We start from the raw sequence: 19,997 nt of genomic DNA, 5'->3' as shown, positions 1-19,997 counted from the left end.
TCATTACTGTATTTTTTGATGACTTCCAGGAGTCTTGTGGTTGAGTCTTTGGAGTTCTCTAAGTATAAGATCACATAGTTAGCAAAGAGTGAAAGTTTCACCTCCACTTCACCCATTTAGATGCTTTTTATTTCCTTCTCTTGCCTAATTGTATTTACTAGGACTTCCAGCACTATATTAAATAGTAATGGACAACCTTGTTTGGTTCCAGTTCTAAGTGGAAAAGCTTTCAGTTTTACTCCATTCAGTAAAATATTAGCTGTGGGTTTGTCATAGCTGGCTTCAATCACATTAAGAAATGTGCCACCTATGCCTATATTCTTCAGTGTTCTAGTTAGAAAAGCATGCTGAATTTTATCAAATGCTGTTTTTGCATCTATTGAGAGGATCATATGGTGTTTGTTTTTGGTTCTGTTGATATGGTGAATTATGTTTATGCACTTGCATATGTTAAACCAGCCTTACATTCCTGGGATGAAACCTAGTTGATGGTGATGAATGTTTTTTTTTAATGTGTAGCTATAATCTATTGGTTAGGATTTTATTGAGAATTTTTGCACCTATATTTATTAGTGAAATTGGTTTAAAATTCTCCTTTTTAGTTGGGTCTTTTCTTGGTTTTGGTATTAGGGTGATGTTTACTTTGTAGAACATGTTGGGGAAGATTCCTTCTTTCTCAATTTTTTGGAATAATTTCTGCCCTATGGGTATAAGTTCTTCTTTGAAGGTTTGATAGAATTCTGGTATTAAGTCATCTGGACTAGAAATATTTTATTTTGTTGGGATATTTTTATTGTTTCTTTGATCTCAGTTCTTGTAATTGGTCTGTTCAAGAGATCTATTTCTTCTTGATTAAGTCTAGGGAGAGGGTGTGATGCCAGGTATTGATCTATTTCCTCGACATTGTCAAATTTCTGGGTGTAGAGTTTCTTATAGTACTCAGAGATGGTCTCTTGTATCTCTGTGGCATCTGTTGTTATTTCCCCTTTATTGTTTCTGATTGAGGTTATTAAAGATTCCACTGTTCTGTTTCTAGTTAATCTGGCCAAAGATTTATCAAATTCATTTATTTATTTGAAAAATAAACTTTTGTTTCATTAATTTTTCTGAATGATTCTTTTGTTTTTAATTTCATTAATCTCTGATATAATTTTGGTTATTTCTTTTCTTCTGGTGAGTTTGGGATTAGACTGTTCTTCTTTTCCAATTACATAAGATGGTTCATGAATTTGTTGATGTGCTCTCTTTCTGTTTTTCGAATATAGGCATGTAATGTGATAAATTTCCCTCTTAAGACTGCTTTTGCTGTATTCCACAGATTTTGGTAACTTGTGTCTTCATTGTTGTTATGTTTGAAGAATTTAACAATTTTCTTTTTATCTCTTCCTGAACCCAACTATCATTCAGCATGAAGTTGTTTAATTTCCAAGTCTTTGTGTGGGGATGAACTTTTTTTTGAGTTGAGTTGCACCTTTATTGTCTTGTGGTCTGAGAAAACACAAGATGTAATTTCTGTTCTTTTAATTACACTGAGGTTTGATCTGTATCCTAGGATGTAGTAGATTTTGGAGTATGCCATTGGGGTGACAAGAAAAATATATATTCTTTAGCTTTGGGATCATGTGTTCTGTATATTTCTATTAATCACATTTGTTCTAGGGTCACATTTAAGTCCTTTGTATCTTTGTTTAGTTTCTGTTTAGAGGATCCATCCAGTTTTGTCAGAGGGGTGTTTAAATCCCTATTATAGTGTTATCGGATATCATATTGCTCAGACTCATCAAGGTCTGTTTCATAGACCTGGGAGCATTTAAGTTGGGTGAATAAATATTTAAAATTGAAATGTCTTCTTATTATATTATTCTTTTTACCAGTATATTGTGTTGATCTTTGTCTTTCTTAACTTCAATTGCTTTAAATCCACTCGTATCTGAAAATACAATCGCAACCCTTCCCTTCTTCTGATTTCCACTTGCTTGAAATACTGTTTTCCATTGCTTAATCCTGTATCTTGATTTGTCCGTCAAGGCTAGGTGTGTCTCCTGGAGACAGCATATGGATGGCTTGTGCTTTTTTATCCAATCAGCCAGTCTGTGCCTCTTCAGTGGGAAATTCAGTCCATTGACATTTATTGGGAGAATTGAGAAGTGTGGTGGAGTTGTATTCATCTTATTTTGTGAAAGTCTATTGTGTAGTTTTATCTGTTACACCATTGTGGAAGCTAAGTTTTGACTGTTAGCTTCTGGGTGTTTACTTTGCTGGCAGTCCATTATGATGATCACTGTTGAGAATAGATCTAAGTATTTCTCGTAGAGCTGGTCTTGTTGTGGTGAATTTCCTCAGTGCTTTTATATCTGCAAAAGATTTGATTTCTCCATCAACTTTGAAGCTCAGTTTAGCAGGATATGGAATTGTGGGCTGAATATTGCTTTAAAAATGTTGATGGTGGATGACCATGCTCTTTTCTGGCTTGGAAGGTTTCAGTTGAACAGTCTGCTGTCATCCTAATGGCTCTGCCTCTTTAGGTCAGTTGGTGATTACTTCTGGCTGCTTGCATAATTTTTTCTTTCACCTTGACTTTGGACAGGTTTATTGCAAAGTGTCTTAGAGAAGCTCTGTTTGAGTTGAGATGACCCGGGGTTCAATATCCATCTGAAAGGAGTGCGTTGGAGTCTTTAGTAAAACTGGGAAGTTTTCATTCATGATAACCTCCAGTAGGGCTCCATTCCTTTGGGACAGTCTTCTTCCCCTTTAGGAATCCCTATTATTCATATGTTTGAATGCTTCATGGAGTCTTGTAGTTCTCTAAGTGCCTGTTCTGCTTTCTCTTTTTTCTTTTCTGCCTCTTTAACTACATCGGTTAACTCAAAAACGTATCCTCTAGCTCCAAGGTTCTTTCTTCTCTATGGTCTAACCTATTTTTGATATTTTCTATTACATCTTTACATTCCCTGATTGTCTCTTTCATTTCCTTAAGCTCCTCCATATCCTTTCTATATTCTACATATCTCTTGTCCAACTTTTGGTTTTGTCTTTCCATTTTCTCATCCATTCCTTTTATTGTCTTTATCATCCACATTTTAAATTCTCTTTCTTTCAAGTACATTAATTCTTTATAGGTGGAGTCTTCTGCAGTAGTTGCCTCATGGTGCCTTGGGTGAGTTCCTCTGTTTTGGTTTTTAATGTTGCCTGAATTTTTCTGTTGGTTCTTCCTCATGTGTTCTTTCTTCTCGTTCACCTCCTTGTCCTCCTTTTTCTTTCTCATTGCCTCCTTTGCTTCAAATTCCCTGGTCTCAGAGCCCAGGTCTTGAAGTGGCCTCAGCTTGAGCATAGCCAAACTCTTACTTGTGGCCAAAGAAATAGAAGTCCTTGCTCTTGATGACAGTATGTCCCAATATGTCACTAGGACATCAGGTGGCACTGTGGGTTTTTTATGAGAGAGAGAGCACAGCCAGAAACCTCTATCTTCCTTATTCCAAATTTAGTTGCCTTCAGTGATCACCTGATAGTTTCCTCAGCATTCAGACCTTGCCAGGTTGGGATCTTAAAGCTCACAAGTATCCTTTAGGACCAGGTCCTCACAATGCCCCCTGACACCAGTTCCTATGAGGTGTTAGAGTCCCTCAGCCTGTCCCAAAAGTGGAGTTCTGATCCCAGCAGGGAGAATTAAGATAGACGTGCTTTAGGCCCTTGCTAAGACCTTCTCATAACCTTCCCACAGTGGCAGCCCCCTGCCTGCTGAGACCTTCTCAGTATAGCTGCTTCACCAGCCACCAAACCTATAGTAAATCCACTCCAACCAGCATTCAAATCTGGTTGCTGTATACTGTTTGAGTCCACCCACTCTTCCAAGCACAGCTTCCCCCAACAACTGAAAACTGGAAAGTCTACCTCCCATTCTGGACCTCCAGGGGGGCAGCAATCCCAGATGGTCACAATCACTTGCCTAATTCATTAGATTTCCACCACTCTGGATCATATGCTGTATCCAGCTCATCACCTCCTTGCTGAGCTACAAGGGGTTACAACTCTGGGTAAGGTTCCTATACCAGGTATGGCTGGGTTCTCTATTTTTCCACAGTCATTCTAGGAGAGCTCAGCTGAAAGATCCTTCTGGTATGCCATCTTGCTCTGCCCTCTCATGGGCATTTCTTACACACTACACCTCTGCTGCCTGGAAAGCACCGAGGCTCCAAAATCTCTCAGTGGCTTGTCATGGCTCTGGCAAATTGCAATTTCTATTTTTGTAAATATGTAAGTCTTGAAGTCTGTGGTTTCTATTTAAAAAAAAAAAAAGACATTTCTGACACTGGCACTGGATGACATTGGTCTTTGTGAGTGTGTCTCAAAAAATAAGTGGATCATCCAGGTATAATATCTTCCTTTGTAAAGCACTTTGAAGTCTTCTACATAAACATTATCTTATTCTTTTTTTTCACAGTATGGAAGAAAAATTATTATCAACTTATAAATGAGAATACTGAGGCTGAGTTTAGATGACTTCCTCAGCTTGAAGGGGCAGATGGGAGACCAACCATAAGTCTTCTGAAACTAAGTTACATTTCAAATACATCAGTACATCAGGTATGAGTGACATCTGAAAACTAGCTTCAGATTTGCAGTTGAGGTTTGCCTACAGAACCTTTTATTGCTTGCAGCCATGTATTTAGACTCAAAGTTCAAGGTTTCCACCCTGAGAAAAGAATCCATTCTTCAGCACTGCCTTCTAAATCTACAAGTTCTAAATTTCAAAGTTTGACAGTTTTGGAAGTTAAGTTACTACAAATTCTTTAACGGATTTTTTTTTTTTGGTTAAAAATGTTTGTGTTTCTCAGCATGGTCTTTGTGATCATGGAAGTTACTTTAACTGAAAGTTCTGATTAGAAAGTTTCTAAGTAAAAGTCTATAAACAAAATACAAGAGTAGTGGAGGCACATCAAACTAGGTTTTCTTTTTCTCTCTCCTCTACTCCCTCAGTCCATGTTTCTACTGCCTCATGTTAAGAGTTGGCCTCCCCACAATGATTACTGGGAGAATGATTATGCATTGGGTCCTTCCTCCACGGTGGCTGAAATAGGCTGTTTGTACCTTCTGTTCCTAAGACAGTCCATAATTACCAGATGTCACTGTGCCTATAAGGGCTCGATGAACTTTTTGAAAAATATATATTCCATTGAAATGATCTTTTTGGAGGATAAACCTGGCAACAGGAAATGTCAACATCATTAATTGTATATTAAGTTTCATTAAAATCAAAACATTAAAATAATTAGCTTCTGCTGCTTCCCAAAGTAGTAATTACAGACCATCAGGAAGTGTTGCACTCTTTCAGATTGCCTCTTATAAACATGAAATTCTAAAGATGAAACATTATTCTTAAAATAACCTTTGAGATTTTAGCTGTGGGACTATAAACAATACTTTACAGGTAAATCTTTCATAATTCAAGAAATTTAAATTTTACTGAACTTGATGGTGAAAAGATAAAGGTCAAAAAGTACCATTTAATATGAGTAGAGTTCAGAAGAATAAAAATATCTCTATTTAAATGTGTTTGGAGACATCTCTTTTTCCTCACTTAAAATAAAGCTATCTTTAATTCCCAATTAATTTTAAAGTTATTTATTCAATGCTAGTTAGAAAAAAATAGTAGTATTAGATTATTCTACTTTATTTTAGCAATTCCTCCACAAATTTCTTTTTTCTAACTTATTTCCACATGACAGTCTTTAGATATATAATATATAAACTTTTCCATCTCTTCTCATAATCCTCAGTTGCCATCCCAAAGCAAATTATACTATGAAGGAAAAATAAAGTAATTTAATAATACATAATATCTCAAAGAACACTATTATTCCTGTAATTTATACTTGTTTTATATGGAAATTACTGATCACTAAAAAAGAATAGCTACTCAGTCCTGATGTGTAAGATACTAGGTAAGACACGAAGACAGAAATACAGATGGGTTCCTTGTTTTCAAGGAGTTACTGATTTCGTTTAAAAAAAAAAAAAAAAGAACAAACTGAAATGCTTAGAACACCAATAAAAAGCGAAAGTTGCAATTTTAGAAATGGCCTTATATTTGTAGAAAAGGGGTAAAAAGGTGACAAATAAAGAAGACCATCAGCACAGGTCTCTGGGAGAATTCAGATGTCCTTAAAAAGAGCAGAGGCTCAAAGGAGAAAGAAATATGTAATGGTTTACTTTTCCCACTACAAAACTTTTCCACTCCTCTGCCAGCCCTTGAGTCTCTGCCAGAACTCAGATGAAGGTGGTTGAGCCCCTTGGTGTAGCAGGCTCAGAATGAATAACCTTTGCTTTTCCCATGTGGTTGGTCTTCACTGATTTCCATAGGATCCAGCATGTAGCCAGAAGGATTAGCTTTGGAAAGAGCAAGGGATATCTCTTCCTCCGAGATAAGAGTGTGAAGAAAGAAGAACGAATGAAGAGACTCTTGTGATTCTCATTTGGAAAGAAAGCTGAAAGAGTTCGATCAGGTGGGTGCCATCTTCTAAACTAATCTCCAAACAGACTCAGAGAAGTAAGGTTAGGGTTATAGGACAGCAGAAGGAATTTGACGAGAGGACGCCAATAAGAAGTGGATCAAATGGCTCACTGAATTAAAGCATTTAGCTCTTCTCTTTCTTCAGATTCTAGAAAATGCTGGAAAAACAGATGCCAGCACTGATAAAAGAAAAAACACATCAAGAAAATTATTAAGGAAATTGGTTATTTTTTGCTGAAATGGAACAACTGGGAGAGGAGGTAAAATAAAGGGCTCTAGGGCCAGTTTTTGCCTTTATTGTACCTTTCATCAATATTATTCACTAGTGTACTGGAAATCTGTTTGCAGTATCAGGTGTTCTAGGCTTTCATATGCTTTGGTGTTCCAGTGGGGGTGGGGGATGTAAGTTAGAGTTTCTCTTTCTCTTTAGAGAGTCAAAACAGTGCTCAGTTATCAAATAAGGTGCCAAAACCAAATGGAGTGTTCTAAATTTGGGAACAATGCTCTAATTTTAAAACATAGTGGGATTTGTCAATATAAAGCACAGTAGATCCAAGTTAATGTAGGTAAAAGTGAAAATACATTGTTTAAAAAAGGATGAAGAATGATCATAAGGCAGTCCTTATTTTGGAGCAAAGTGAGATAAAACTTACAAGGAAACTGAAAATACCTGCAATGAACTTATATCCCTAAATAAAAAGAATAGCCAAGTTTTATTAAACATCAATTATATGACAGATGCTAGGGCATTAACGCGTTTAGTCTTTACAGAATCTTTCAAATAAGACACAATAATTGTCTTCATTATACAGATAAAATAATGTGGCTCCTAAGTGGTATTGCTAGATTCAAATCCAGGTAATTTGGCCCCACAGTCCATGCTCTTGCACCTGTAAGATGGAAGAATGAAGGGAGGGGAGGGAGAAAGACAGGGAGGGAGGGAGGAGAGCTGTTCAGTGATAAAAGTACTGTAGTTAACAGAATCTCTCCTCTGGGATCATTGTGTCTGTCACCAACAGGGGGACAATCTAAGGACACTCTTAGAACTGAGATCCTAATGTTTAATAAAAGCCTCCATGGAAAGGAATCAGGGCTCACTGGAGGGTAAACAATATCATGTCTCAAAGTGAGAAAATTTAAAATGGCGCTAGAACAGCTTGTTGCCAGAAAGCAAGGCTGATCTCTGAGGTATCTGGAATAGTGTCTGGGAAGTACAAATGTGGCTCCCACTGGTCGAGTAGTCACGATTTAGGCATTAAAAGGAAAATAGTAATTATTGTCTATGGGAGCATGTTGGACCTGTTAAGATAGCTCTAAAGTCATGACACTGAAGGGAAAAGAGACGAAATAGTAGGAGGTGACTGTGCATAGAGCAGTCTCTCCATGTACTCCTCTCGGGATGTCATAGATTGACAAACCCCATTATGTATGTCCTACACTGGAACTGAAACTGAGCTACTAATACAAATATATTATGATATGTCTGAAGATAGAGATTTTTATTTTAAGTAAGAAAAGGATCAGTCAGAGGGAAAGATTCAGCAAACAAGGGATGTGACAAATATAGAGAAGTCAGCTTTTTAATAAAGAAATATGAAAATTTTAGAAAGGATTCATAAAATGTCTACTGTGGGAGGTGGCGTGTTACAAGGTAAATTTGGCTCTTGCTATACTTTCTGCGACCAAATTTTGATTCTCTATCTCCTTATTCGGAAACTGTTATGGTAACTCATGTATTGGTATACTATATTATAGCCTGGCATTATACAATGTAAACAGAGTCTGACAATTAAGTTCATCAACTCATCCTAGAAAAAGTGCTACATATCTCATTGTTTAATATCACTATGGTCACTTTTGAATTACTCCCCTTGGGAAGCTGATGCAACCCGCACTGGTGGTTCAAGCTTTCCCTTACCTACCCAGTGATGCCTGCTGAGATGCATTTCTGAGCAGAAAATAGAAAACTTGCCTTTAACTTGCTTTCGGGTAGCCAAGTGACTCAGAGGTTCAAAGATGGGGACTGAGCCCACAATTAAAAGTGCATTGAGGGATTGGTGCCTGTAGCTCAAGCGACTAAGGCGCCAGCCACATACACCAGAGCTGGTGGGTTTGAATCCAGCCCAGGCCCGCCAAACAACAATGACAACTACAAGCAAAAAATAGCCGGGCATTGTGGTGGGTGCCTGTAATCCCAGCTACTTGGGAGGCTGAGGGAAGAGAATCACTTAAGCCCAGGAGTTGGAGGTTGCTGTGAGCTGTGATGCCACGGCATTCTACCCAGGGTGACAGCTTGAGGCTCTGTCTCAAAAAATAATAATAATAATAATAACAATAAAAATAAATAAATAAATAAATAAAATAAAAGTGCATTGGGAAGTGATGGAAATACACAGAAATCCAGTACAAAGAGGCAAAGAAATAGGTCAAAGCTATTTACTGAGGTCAAAAGGTCTTATTTCTGCACCTACCACCTAAGCCTAGACAAAAGGTGGTACATTTGGAGCTGTTGATATTGCATAGATTTATGTTGAAAATTATGATAAAATTCTCTACTACTAGCACAGCAATACAGCAACATGATAACACAAGGGGAAGAGCTAAAACAGGTCAGACAGAAAAAAAATCACAAGAATTTTTAATAGGGAGATACATTTTTTTAGACAGTCATATAAAAGTTGGAAAAACATCAAGTGGGCAGTATGACTCAGAGTGGGAATCTATTAGGAGACAGAAAGGCTACTTAGGAGAAATAAGACAAATTAAAGTGATATATTTAGAAAAGAGTGTACCGGATGGGGAGGTCTTGGGGAGAGGCTGTCAACACAGTGATGAGATGCTGACAGCTGGTGGAGTGTTGGTATTCTTTCAACTTCCAGGAGTGAGAAGAGCTACAGACACAGAGAAGTTTAATTAGAATGTAATAAGATCTTAGCAAAGTTGAACTGAGCAGGCGGGTCTTTACGACAATGATACCACAAGGAGAAAAGCATAAAGAGAACATTGCACTGCAGTGAAGGGAAGAGTCAGAAGCTGAGCGTCAGGTGACGTAGCTGGTGCCACCTGGAAGGAAGGACAGGGAAGGAGTCTGGGGAGGCTAGTGGCAAGAAAGGGATGAGGTCATGAGAGAGGAAGGGCTGGAATTTCCTACAGAAATGCTTCTGTTGAGAACGGCATGCTGGAGACTCACGGTTTTTCCTACTGGTCTGTATGAGCACCAATATATGAGCAGGTGCATCTCTGCAAGGCCTCACCTTGTTTATCCGGGGACTCCCTGTGTGGAGGAAGCTAGGATTGAAGAACACTGCAACTCAGTGTCTTCTGTGGCCCCACCAGGGTTGGGAGCAGTGGCTAAGGCTGCCCTCAGGACAGGAGAGGTCAACCAGTTTAAGAAATGGTCCAAAAATCGAAAGGAGCAAGTGAGAATTCAGTATGCCGTGAGAAGCATGAAGACATGCTAATCACAGTCTGTCAAATAGATGAGAAGGACATTCAAACAGAAGGGACTAATAGTACAGGTTCAGGGAACTGAGACTGAATAAACCAATGGACAATGTCCAAATCATATATGGACTAGAACCCTGGCCCACAATCTTCAGTAACCTGCCCAAGAAAACAACCCCTTAGCTACAGAAATCAGCCACAGGAAGTCAGTCTGGTAGAAGTCAGCTGCTGTCTGCAGAAATAATCTAGGAAGCTGAACAAGAACTTCTGTAACAACTGCCCCCAGTGGCCAGGATTTGATGAATAACTGACAGCTTCCCTAACTTTCATTCCTACTTCCAACTTAAGACCAATCAGAGAAAGCTAAGTGTGCATCTTGACCAATCAGACAGGATGTTCTTCTTCTGGTCAGCCCCCTAGAGCCTCCTCACCCAGCAGCCTCCAGTCAGAGCACACTTGAAGCTATCTTTTCTCCACTAGCAAGCTTTCTCACCCCTCTGTCTGCTTTTAAGTCTGCAAAACACAAACTGACAACAGTCGACTCCCTTGATATAGTAAGCTCTGATTATTATAAACAGACTCTGTTTTCATGCGCTTGGTCTTCATATATTTCCACAGAACCAAGGACTAAAATCAGGATAAAGAGTAGATTCAGGGTAGCTCATGCCTGTAATTCTAGCACTCTGGGAGGCTGAGGCAGGAGGATCTCTTGAGCTCAGGAGTTTGAGACCAGCCTGAGCAAAAGCTAGACCTCTGTCTCTACTAAAAATAGAAAAATTAGCTATAGTTTAAGCTACTCAGGAGGCTGAGGCAGGAGGATCACTTGAACCCAAGAGTTTGAGATTGCTGTGAGCTAGGCTGATGCCATAGCACAATAGGTTGGGCAACAGAGTGAGACTCTGCCTCAAAAATAAAATAAAGAATAGATTCAGTGAAAAAGGGGTAGAAGTAAGAAGTTAATTGTGAATAAATAAGAGGGACTTCTGGCCTCTTTGGAAGGCACAGGGAGGAAATTAACATTTATATATGTTTGCTGCGAGTTTCCTCATGTTTTGCTATAAGTTTATACAACTTACTGAATCCTCATAAAACCTCAGAAGATAGATTTTTTTTTTTTATTGCATTAGTTTTCTTTCTTTTCTTCTTTTTTTTTTTTTTGAGACAGAGACTCACTCTGTCATCTTGGGTAGAATGCTGTGGTGTCATATCTCACAGGAACCAGAAACTCTTGGGCTCAAGTGATCCTCTTGCCTCAGCCTCCAGAGCAACTTGGACTACAGGCACCACCACAATGCCCAGCTGCACTCTGGTAATTTTTAAAGGGAAATGAAGCTAAAATGGCCTTCATAGCCCATAAGGGGTGAAGTGGCATCCAAAGCCATATTTATTCCTTTCACAATGCCAGACCACTCTCCCAGACTTCCTGACACCTCACTGTGGTGGATGATTGAGACCATCCTCACTCTTGCCCAGGATGGTCTCAAACTCCTGAGCTCAAGAGATCCTCCTTCCTTTACAATTTCATTACTGCGTGGAAGCTCCTTGTTTAATCTCTCAGTGCCCTGCCCATAAGTGATGAATGAAATAATTCAACTAACATCTTGCCAAAGTTACAGAGTTAGTGACAGTATGTAGACTTGAATTCAGATAGTTCTGATTTCAAAGTCTACAGTCATCCACTGCATTAGGCTGGTTTGGAAGTGGAGTAGTTTTCTGGTAGTGCCAGTGTGAAGGTGCCATTAAATTTATTGATTTGAGATGGCTAGAAGGTGGTAAAGCTATAGAATGTTGAGAAATAAACTTTCAGGTTACTGAGGATGTTAGCAAGGAGTAGATCTCAAGGTTGCGAGGTTTGCAAGCCGGGACAAAGAAGGTGAAAAACAGTCCTGGGAGTTAGAAGATTATGTTGTCTATCATGGTAAGAGGGGAATGGATGATGTAAGAAAATTTCCTGAAATTAAAATGAAAATGATCCAGAAAAGATGGTAGAACTAGAAAGTGGGTTGGTGCGTAAGGCATGAATCACAGTGATCCTAACTCCTTACCCTGTGCATTGGGAAGCGGAGGACAGGCAGAAGCCTCCTGGGGATGACGTTAGGTGGAAGCAAGACGTAATACCCGTTCCAGGGCAGACATGCAAGATCAGAACCAGGGGACATAGGGAAGAGGCTGCAGAATAAGAAAAAAAGGTGAACAAGATGGTTGCACATAGGGGCAGTGTTTAGTAACCAGGGTAGTGATTCCAAATACCCAGGGGAAGGAGGAGAATGGGTGGTCGTTAGCAGAATATCGTCCAGATGTCAGGAGAAGCAGCGTTGTCAGCGTGTACTTACAGACTGAGACAGAAAAAACAACTAGACCCACATTCCAAGTTGTATGAATTAAAAATAAAAATTAAATTGTAGCTTCCCCAAGTGAAAAGAAGAAGACTTGAATTCTTTTTAAGTGAAAAGAAGTATAATCAATCCTCAGATTCTCTCTTTTTTGTTGAAAACTACCATGGGTGTTGAAAGGTCCTGGGTAGTTCGTCTCGAGGAATTTGCAATGGTTTGACCTCTATCAAATTCCTTTCTAGGTGTTCAGGTTCACATTTAAAGTACACAGAAGTCTTCATTATAAGCTGAGTTGAGAGAGAGAGGCAGGGTGTTCCTACTCACTAAACATTTGTATTTGACATGTCACAGCATTAGCAGAAGATGACAGCAATTTGCTGTTATTCTTTTCTCTTCCTTATTAAAATCCCTGAACAATTTTCCTCCCAAATCCAGTCTGGGAAGTAAATATATTTATGGAACACCTCTCTAAGATGAAGGAAGAACATCTAAAATGTGTATATTGATTTCTTCTTATATGCTCTGCTCTGTGTATAATACTTGTTGCCAGGTAACTAGACTATAATGTATCAGGGGTTAAAAGAAAAATACCTCATTTGCCTTTGCAGGACATTTCTTGGGTCAGAACATTTCCTTTCAAAGCAAAAAATCCAGGATAAAAGTTCACATACACACGATCACGTTGCTGATTTTAAGCTGGGAAAGAGGGGCTCTTAGACCAATGCTTTCCGCAGGGAAAAAACACAATTTAAATTCACTATAAGCTCTAATTCATAATTACTATTCTAAGTTTGTGGCCATACTTCAGCTTTGCAGCAATACATATATAATTGGACTACAGGCACCACCAGCAATACATATATACAGCAATACATATATACAGGACTACTCTCTCTGCCCCCTTTTGGTACTTTTCTATAACCTCCCTCAATCTGCACTAAGAAAAAAAAATAGTAGCAGCTCAGGCAAGAATTTGATAAGGAGATTTACTACAGAGATAGATGTCACATTGTGATGGCTCTGCCAGTCGGGAATAGCCCCAGGGAAATGCCATTTAATGTAACTAAAGAGACAGAATGCATAAATATAATGATAAAGCTGTCTTCATTTCTAGATTAAAAACTGTGTCCTACATTGAGACAGACTGAGGAGGCCCGTGTCTTCTCACACACATGCCTACTTCTTTAATCCCTAACTTTAAGTGGGAATTTTTCCTGAGACTGTTTGCTAGCTTCCATTTGCTGTAACAACCAACATGTGTGCCCTGGATCACCCTTTCTTTTGCCAGGCTCATCAAGGGACAAACCCAAACCTCATATTTCTGCCTCTAGAAATACAGATCATTACAAAATTACATTCTGTTGACCGCCGCACCTTGTAAAGTATGACCACCTTGTAAAGGGAATTCAGTCCTGGCTCATTTTTATTCACCTGGCTAACAGCAAGCACAACAGTGACAGTTCTCAGTTTAAGTGACAGGGAAGCTGGGTGACCCCAGGCAGTTATGATATTTTTCCCTTCTTTGTCCACAGCCCTCTCTGGATTTCCTGCCCACCCCCTAAAAGAGAATTTTTGCTTGTTACCTCTTACCGACATTTATTTTGGCAATTCTTTTCTGAGAGTCCATCCTCATCCTCCCCCATGATGTCCACAGCTGAAAATATCAAGGCGACCAGGATGGCAAAGCAGCACACCAGGGCAAAGATCACGATGCACTTCTGCTGGGACTGGAAGAGGGAAAGAAAACAGCACACAATTCAGTGCGGCCACTTCCACTTGGCAATCCCAAGATCTGACAACTCGTCAAAATTCCACGACAAATTTTTGGGGGATAGAGTTACTTTTATCACTGTCAGAGAAAGAAGTACTGTTCTCTGGGTGAAAAGGCCCAGGACTTTTGTGTTTATCTGTCAACACAGCCTCAGCCTCCCACTAAACACGGTGGACCCTGTTGAATAATTCAAATGCGATCTCCAGAATTCTGAACGAATTTGTTCCTCTTCTTTCTACTCAAAACCAGTCCAGAAAACATCGCTATGGGACCTACCATTGCAAATTAAATATGAAACACTAATGGATTGTGTAACTGATATTATTCATTTCAAAACGCTGAAATACAAAGTACTTAAATGTCATATCTTTAGTAGCTATATGCTATCTCAAATACAGAAATAGAGATATATAATCACTAACCAGGGAAGGAGTGTTAAACTTGAAAATTAAAAGTACAGTATATTTCCAGGCTGGGCTTTTGTATATTTAACAAACTTTTATGAGGGATTTGTACCCATGCACCTGAAGTGTATGTACAAAAATTAAGCACAAGATAAAATTATTTCTAATTTTTTTCATTTATTCACCATGACAAAGTTTAAAAAAAAAATCATTGCCAAGCTGTAAAAATAACACTTGTTATGTGTACATTTCTTAATGCCTACAAAAAGCTGGAAGTTCTTTACAAATTGTCCACCCTGACAAAAGTAGAATTAAATTAGAAATCAAAAAACTGAAAGATCTCTAGAAAACCCTCAAATATTTGCAAACTAAAGACATTTACATAATTCACGGCTCAAAGAGCAAATTAAGAAGAGCATTCGAAAAACTTTGAACTGAAGGAAAATATTAATAGAATGCAATTATGTCAAAATGTGTGATACTCAGCAAAAGAAATGCATATAGGGAAATTCATAGTACTAAATGCATATATTAGAAAAAAGTAAGGTCTTAAATGATCTAAAAATATACCTTAAAAGACAGAAAGGAAAAAGACAAAGTCAAACTCAAAATAGGCAAGGGAATAGAAATGAAAGAACAAAATAGGAAATACACATACACAAAGTTGGTGAAACTAAAGTCTGGTTTTTTGAGAAGATCAAGAAAGCTGATAAACTTTTAGCCATACAGATAAAAAAGAGAAAGAGAAAAGACACAAGTTGTGAATCAAGAGTGTATCACTGAAGAGATGACACCAAATAAAAGGCTAATACCAGCCCCATATATCGGAGGTGGTGGGTTCAAACCTGGCCCCAGCCAAAAACTGCAAAAAAACCCAAAAAACCTTCACATAGAAAAACTATAGGTTTAGGTGGCATCACCAGTGACTATTGTCAAATATTTGAGAAATAAATAATGTCAATTTTACACAAAAGCTTCTAGAAAATGGAAAAGAGGGGAAAATTTCCCCATTAATGCTATGAGATCAGCATTATCTTGAAACAAAACCTGACAGAGACTTAAGGAAAGAATTTTTTTGTCCTACTGGTTAATGACACACAATTTTGAAAACCACGCCTCCACATTCATTTATTTAGCAGATTATTTATTTAATATCTTGTCTGTGCAAAAAATGAGCACAGAGGTCTGCAATAGTCCTAACCTCAACAGAAAATAGAAAGTCTCAGTTTTCTTCTTTAGATTCCTTATTAAAAACTATACAAGGTCTCCATCTACCTCAGCTTGCCTTTAACTGAAAGATGAATCATTGGTTCCGTCGTTTTTTTATTTTATTTTTCTGTGCCTACTAAAGTTCTCTCAGTGGCCCAGAAGTGTGTTTCTGCAAATTCTCAGTATTTTTATGGAATAATGATGAAAATAATCTCTGCAGCAACCTAGATAATTGTTGGCTTCTCAAGGAATTGTACGCTGATTGCTTGATAGGCACTGGTTAATTTCTACTTTAGTCTTTTCACTAAATTGAGCTCCTTGAGTTTTAGAATCTTGCCTAGATCCATGATGCCTGTTAGATGTGTTCAATAAATATTTGTTGAATGGATGATGAAAAAGTGAATAAGTAAAAAAAAAAAAAAGGCAAGGGCTAAGAAATCACAATGATGATTTTTATGTTTTATAGTTCTGGTTATTTATTTTCTACTTATAAACTTTTCCACTAATTTTCATAACAGAAACACATTGATTTGTAAAATTAAACCCACAGAGAAAGAAAACATCCTGAGCCCCTATTAGCCTATTTAAGAAAAAAAAAATAATAATAGGGCGGTGCCTGTGGCTCAAAGGAGTAGGGCGCTGGCCCCATATGCAAGAGGTGGTGGGTTCAAACCCAGCCCCGGCCAAAAACTGCAAAACCCCCCCCAAAAAACAGTAAAAGGGTGTCTTTTCTAGAATAGCAAGACAAGTTTAAATCAAGAGATCAACATAGCAGAAGGCCCTTAATATTGTCATCATAATAATGATAATTCTGTAATACAGTTTGATAACTAAAAGGACAAGAAATTTTGGAGATTTACTGGAAATTAGATTGTCCAGGGACAACAAAATCTTAAGACACACACAGAAAACTCAAACTGCTATAAATAAAGGACAGCGTAATGTCTAGAGGTAACAGGTACCACAAAGGACAGATGTGCCCTTCCCATGGTGTAGAGGGCTGTGAAGGGGGGTTAGTGGCTGTGACTGTGACCCATTTCACAGAAGAGTCCCTTCAACTTGAACAGGTCAGTTCTGGTGTCTCCTACCCTCCCTTCCAGGCATAACTAATTCCTACAAACGGGAATCAGGGATTTCCTCTGTACTCACTGTAAAGCAAAACAAGTTATTTCAAACGTTAGCAAGTAAACACTCTGACAATGTTAATACGAAACAGCTAATCTTTAATAGCTAAGACAGTAGGCTTTCACGATCTCCATCCTTCCTCCCTCAAATATAGATAAAAGTGAACAAAAAAAATGACAAAAAAATTGTCAACTGGTCTTTGATAAACTGAGGGCTATTTTGACGATCTGTAATAAGCTTTGAATCTGTTAATGCCTCAAGGTTAAGTCCAAGTTCCTTCGGTTTACTGTGATAGGAGATTTATTCTGAAGTCTGTCTGTTACTGAGATTTATTCTAAAGTCTGCCGATTTATTCTGAAGTCTATCATTTTGTTTCCTTTCTGAATTATCTGTTTTCTGGTCACTGCAAAGCTTGACATTTCATCTAATTAAGGGGAAAAAACACCACTGACCAAACTCAGCTCATCTTTATTTTAAGCTAATAAGAAGCAAAGAAATAGTCAGGATGGACTTCGGGTGTAACAGGGAAGTATGCAAAAAACAAAACTTATCTTTGGCGTCACCCATGTTCAATTTCTCCCTTATTTAAAAAAGGAAACACACACCCATACACACTTTCATAAGAGTAATTTTAGAGAGGCTTCCAGTTGGGATGGGAGGGAAACATGAAACCGTCTTATTCAACTTCACAGTCAGTGCAGGGAACTGAGCTTCTGTTCTCCTAACCACCATATCACCCCTCTCTGCTTGGACACTAGCTACCAAAAGCTCACTACTTAATGAGACAGCACTAAAGCCTAGAAAGTTCATACTGACATGGGAAGACATGTGATGAAGAGGAGCGTACTGAATCCTCAACGCCGAGCACGCATTCTAACTGCTGCCCCCTCCTTCTCACCTCAGCCTTAACTCCCTTCATCCCCAGAGCGGCGTAGTGAGAATAAGATTGAGTTATCAGGCCAGGGCCAAGAGGACACAGCTGGGCTGGCTTGTCCTACGTGACCTTCACCTCGTGTCTTCCACCCTTGTGGTTTTATAAATTCAGCTTTAACCTAAAAGTGTATATCTTGAGTAGTTTAGAGTGACTGATTTAGGAGATTAACTTTGGGATTAGAAATGTTGTTTGGGGTCATGGGTTACACCAATTATTGTTTATTATGGGTCATGGGTTATGCTGATTATTGTTGTTTAAAGTACGGGTTGATTACTATTATTTAAGGGTTAGTACGGCTCTTGCTTTTAACTTTTATGTATAAATCTGTGGTTTTAGAAATGAAAGACAGAATAGCTTTGGAGAGGCTGCTCTCGCCGTTCTCCAGAATTGCTGGCCTTCTCATAATAAAGCTAGTTGGACCCATCCCCCCATCTCTGCATATTGGCTGGACAGTGATGGGCAGCTGGACACTCTTCACAACCCTAGGGGCTGTGTCTCCAGCCTGCCTCATCCCTTTTCTCCCTCCTTCTTTGACTCTGCCTGTCTCTCTCTCTCGCCCTTCTTCTCCTCCATATTCCCTCACTGCTTTCCAAACCTGCCCCTGCTCTTGCTCTTGTCCAAACCTCCCTTCTTCCCCCACACCTCAGTCTTCCTTTGAGTCAATGCAGCTGACCACTCATCCACAGCTGAGCTCACATGAGGCTTTCCCTACAGAACACACCAGCCCTCTGCTCTGATCACAAGGGGGTTACAAAAATACAAATGATAACATCCTGAGGCAAAGGATAAAGAAATACAGTTTTGTAATATAGGTGAATGAGGTCACTAATACTGGGAGAAAGATTGTTGAGGTTAAGCATTTTAGCAGACATTTTAACAGATGATTAGCATCACTATAGGAAAGAAAAACGCAACCTGCTGCTTTTGGAAATCCCTGGCCCTGTTGAGCACTTCCTACAGCCTTTCCCTCAGTCTATAGAAGTGGAAGTAGGCTACACCCAGGGGCATCCATCCTGCAGCCCACAGGCTGTGTGCTGATTTCATGAGGACTTTTTCTTGTTTATCTGTAGTATTCGTTTCATGAAAAGTTTGCACAGGCCTTTTTTTGTTTGTTTTTTTTCTCATCAGCTTTTGTCAGTATTTGCATACTTAACTGTGTGGCTCAAGACAACTCTTAGTCTTCCAATGCACAGCAGAGGGCAGAGGGAAAAAAAGGTTGGACGTCCCTAGTAGAGGTTTGTTTAGGGCTGGATCTGGGCAAAGAATGATGTTATTTTGGTGCCTTCAGCTCTGATGCCACTGTGCAGTCACCTGAGTTGTCTCCCTTACTGCAGAGGTCCCCCCTTCTTCTGAGGGGTGACAGGGGTCCCTGTCCTAAGGTCTGTGCTATCCAGTTTTCTAAAAGGTCTGAGCAGCACAGCCCACTCTGCAAGCACATCAAATTGGGCATTTCAAAACTGCTTGTCTCCCAAAGGAGAGTTTAATTCTTTAACAGTAAACACAGCTTCCTCCCACAAAAGCTTCTGAGAAGGGCTGCCCTGCCATTCAGTCTGAGCAACAAGATTTCATATCTAGGTAGGGACATGATCCCAGTTCCAGGACAACCTCCCATGGTCAGACATACACAGTAATTTGGGCAGGGAAAACAGGCAAATAAATAAGTAAATCAATCAATCATTCAATATATTCAACGACAAAAAAAAAATGCAATTAAAAAACGGGCAAAAAACTTGAATGGACATTTCTCCAAAGAAGATACACGTGGTTAATAAATACATGAAATACATGCTCAGCATCCCTGTAGGGAAATGCAAATCAAACCACAGCAAGATATTTCCCACTCGTTATGAAGGCCAGAATGAAAAAATAAAGGAAAATAACAAGGGCTGGTGAGGATGTGGAGAAACTGGAACATTTGTGCACCACTGGAGAGAATGTAAAACGTTTTAGCTACTATGAAGCATAGTATGATGGTTTCTCAAAAAATTTTAAATAGAATTGCTATCTGAGCTAGCAATTCCACTTCTAGGTATGTTCCAGAAAGAATGGGTAGCAGGGATACCAACTGATTTGTGCACCAATGTTCATAGCAACATTTTTATAATAGTCAAAAGGTAGAAACAAATCAGATCAGAAGATAAATGGATAAACAAAATACAGTCTAGACATGCAATAACAGATTATTCAGCATTAATAGGGAAGGAAATTGGGTGGCACCTGTGGCTCAAAGGAGTAGGGCACTGGCCCCATATATCAGAGGTGATGG

The 19,997-nt window shown here is 38.9% G+C and overlaps 1 protein-coding gene across 4 annotated transcripts in view; it reads right to left on the bottom strand.

The window, feature by feature from the left end:
• PLD5 (phospholipase D family member 5) overlaps positions 1 to 19,997 on the bottom strand; it is a 400,042-nt gene that overhangs the window by 238,300 nt on the left and 141,745 nt on the right. For 2 of the 4 annotated variants that reach the window (XM_053607901.1, XM_053607902.1), the window contains exon 2: positions 13,879 to 14,015. The exons of 1 other annotated variant lie outside the window; for it this stretch is intronic. In XM_053607901.1, the coding sequence (XP_053463876.1) occupies positions 13,879 to 14,015 (137 nt within the window). Of the gene's footprint in view, positions 1 to 13,871; positions 14,016 to 19,997 lie in introns of those variants that run through there. One more of the 4 variants, XM_053607903.1, reaches the window with a different exon arrangement.

The sequence above is a fragment of the Nycticebus coucang genome, chromosome 10 (assembly GCF_027406575.1).
Source record: "Nycticebus coucang isolate mNycCou1 chromosome 10, mNycCou1.pri, whole genome shotgun sequence".
Classification (NCBI taxonomy): domain Eukaryota; kingdom Metazoa; phylum Chordata; class Mammalia; order Primates; family Lorisidae; genus Nycticebus; species Nycticebus coucang.
This window is presented reverse-complemented; position numbering and strand designations above follow the sequence as displayed.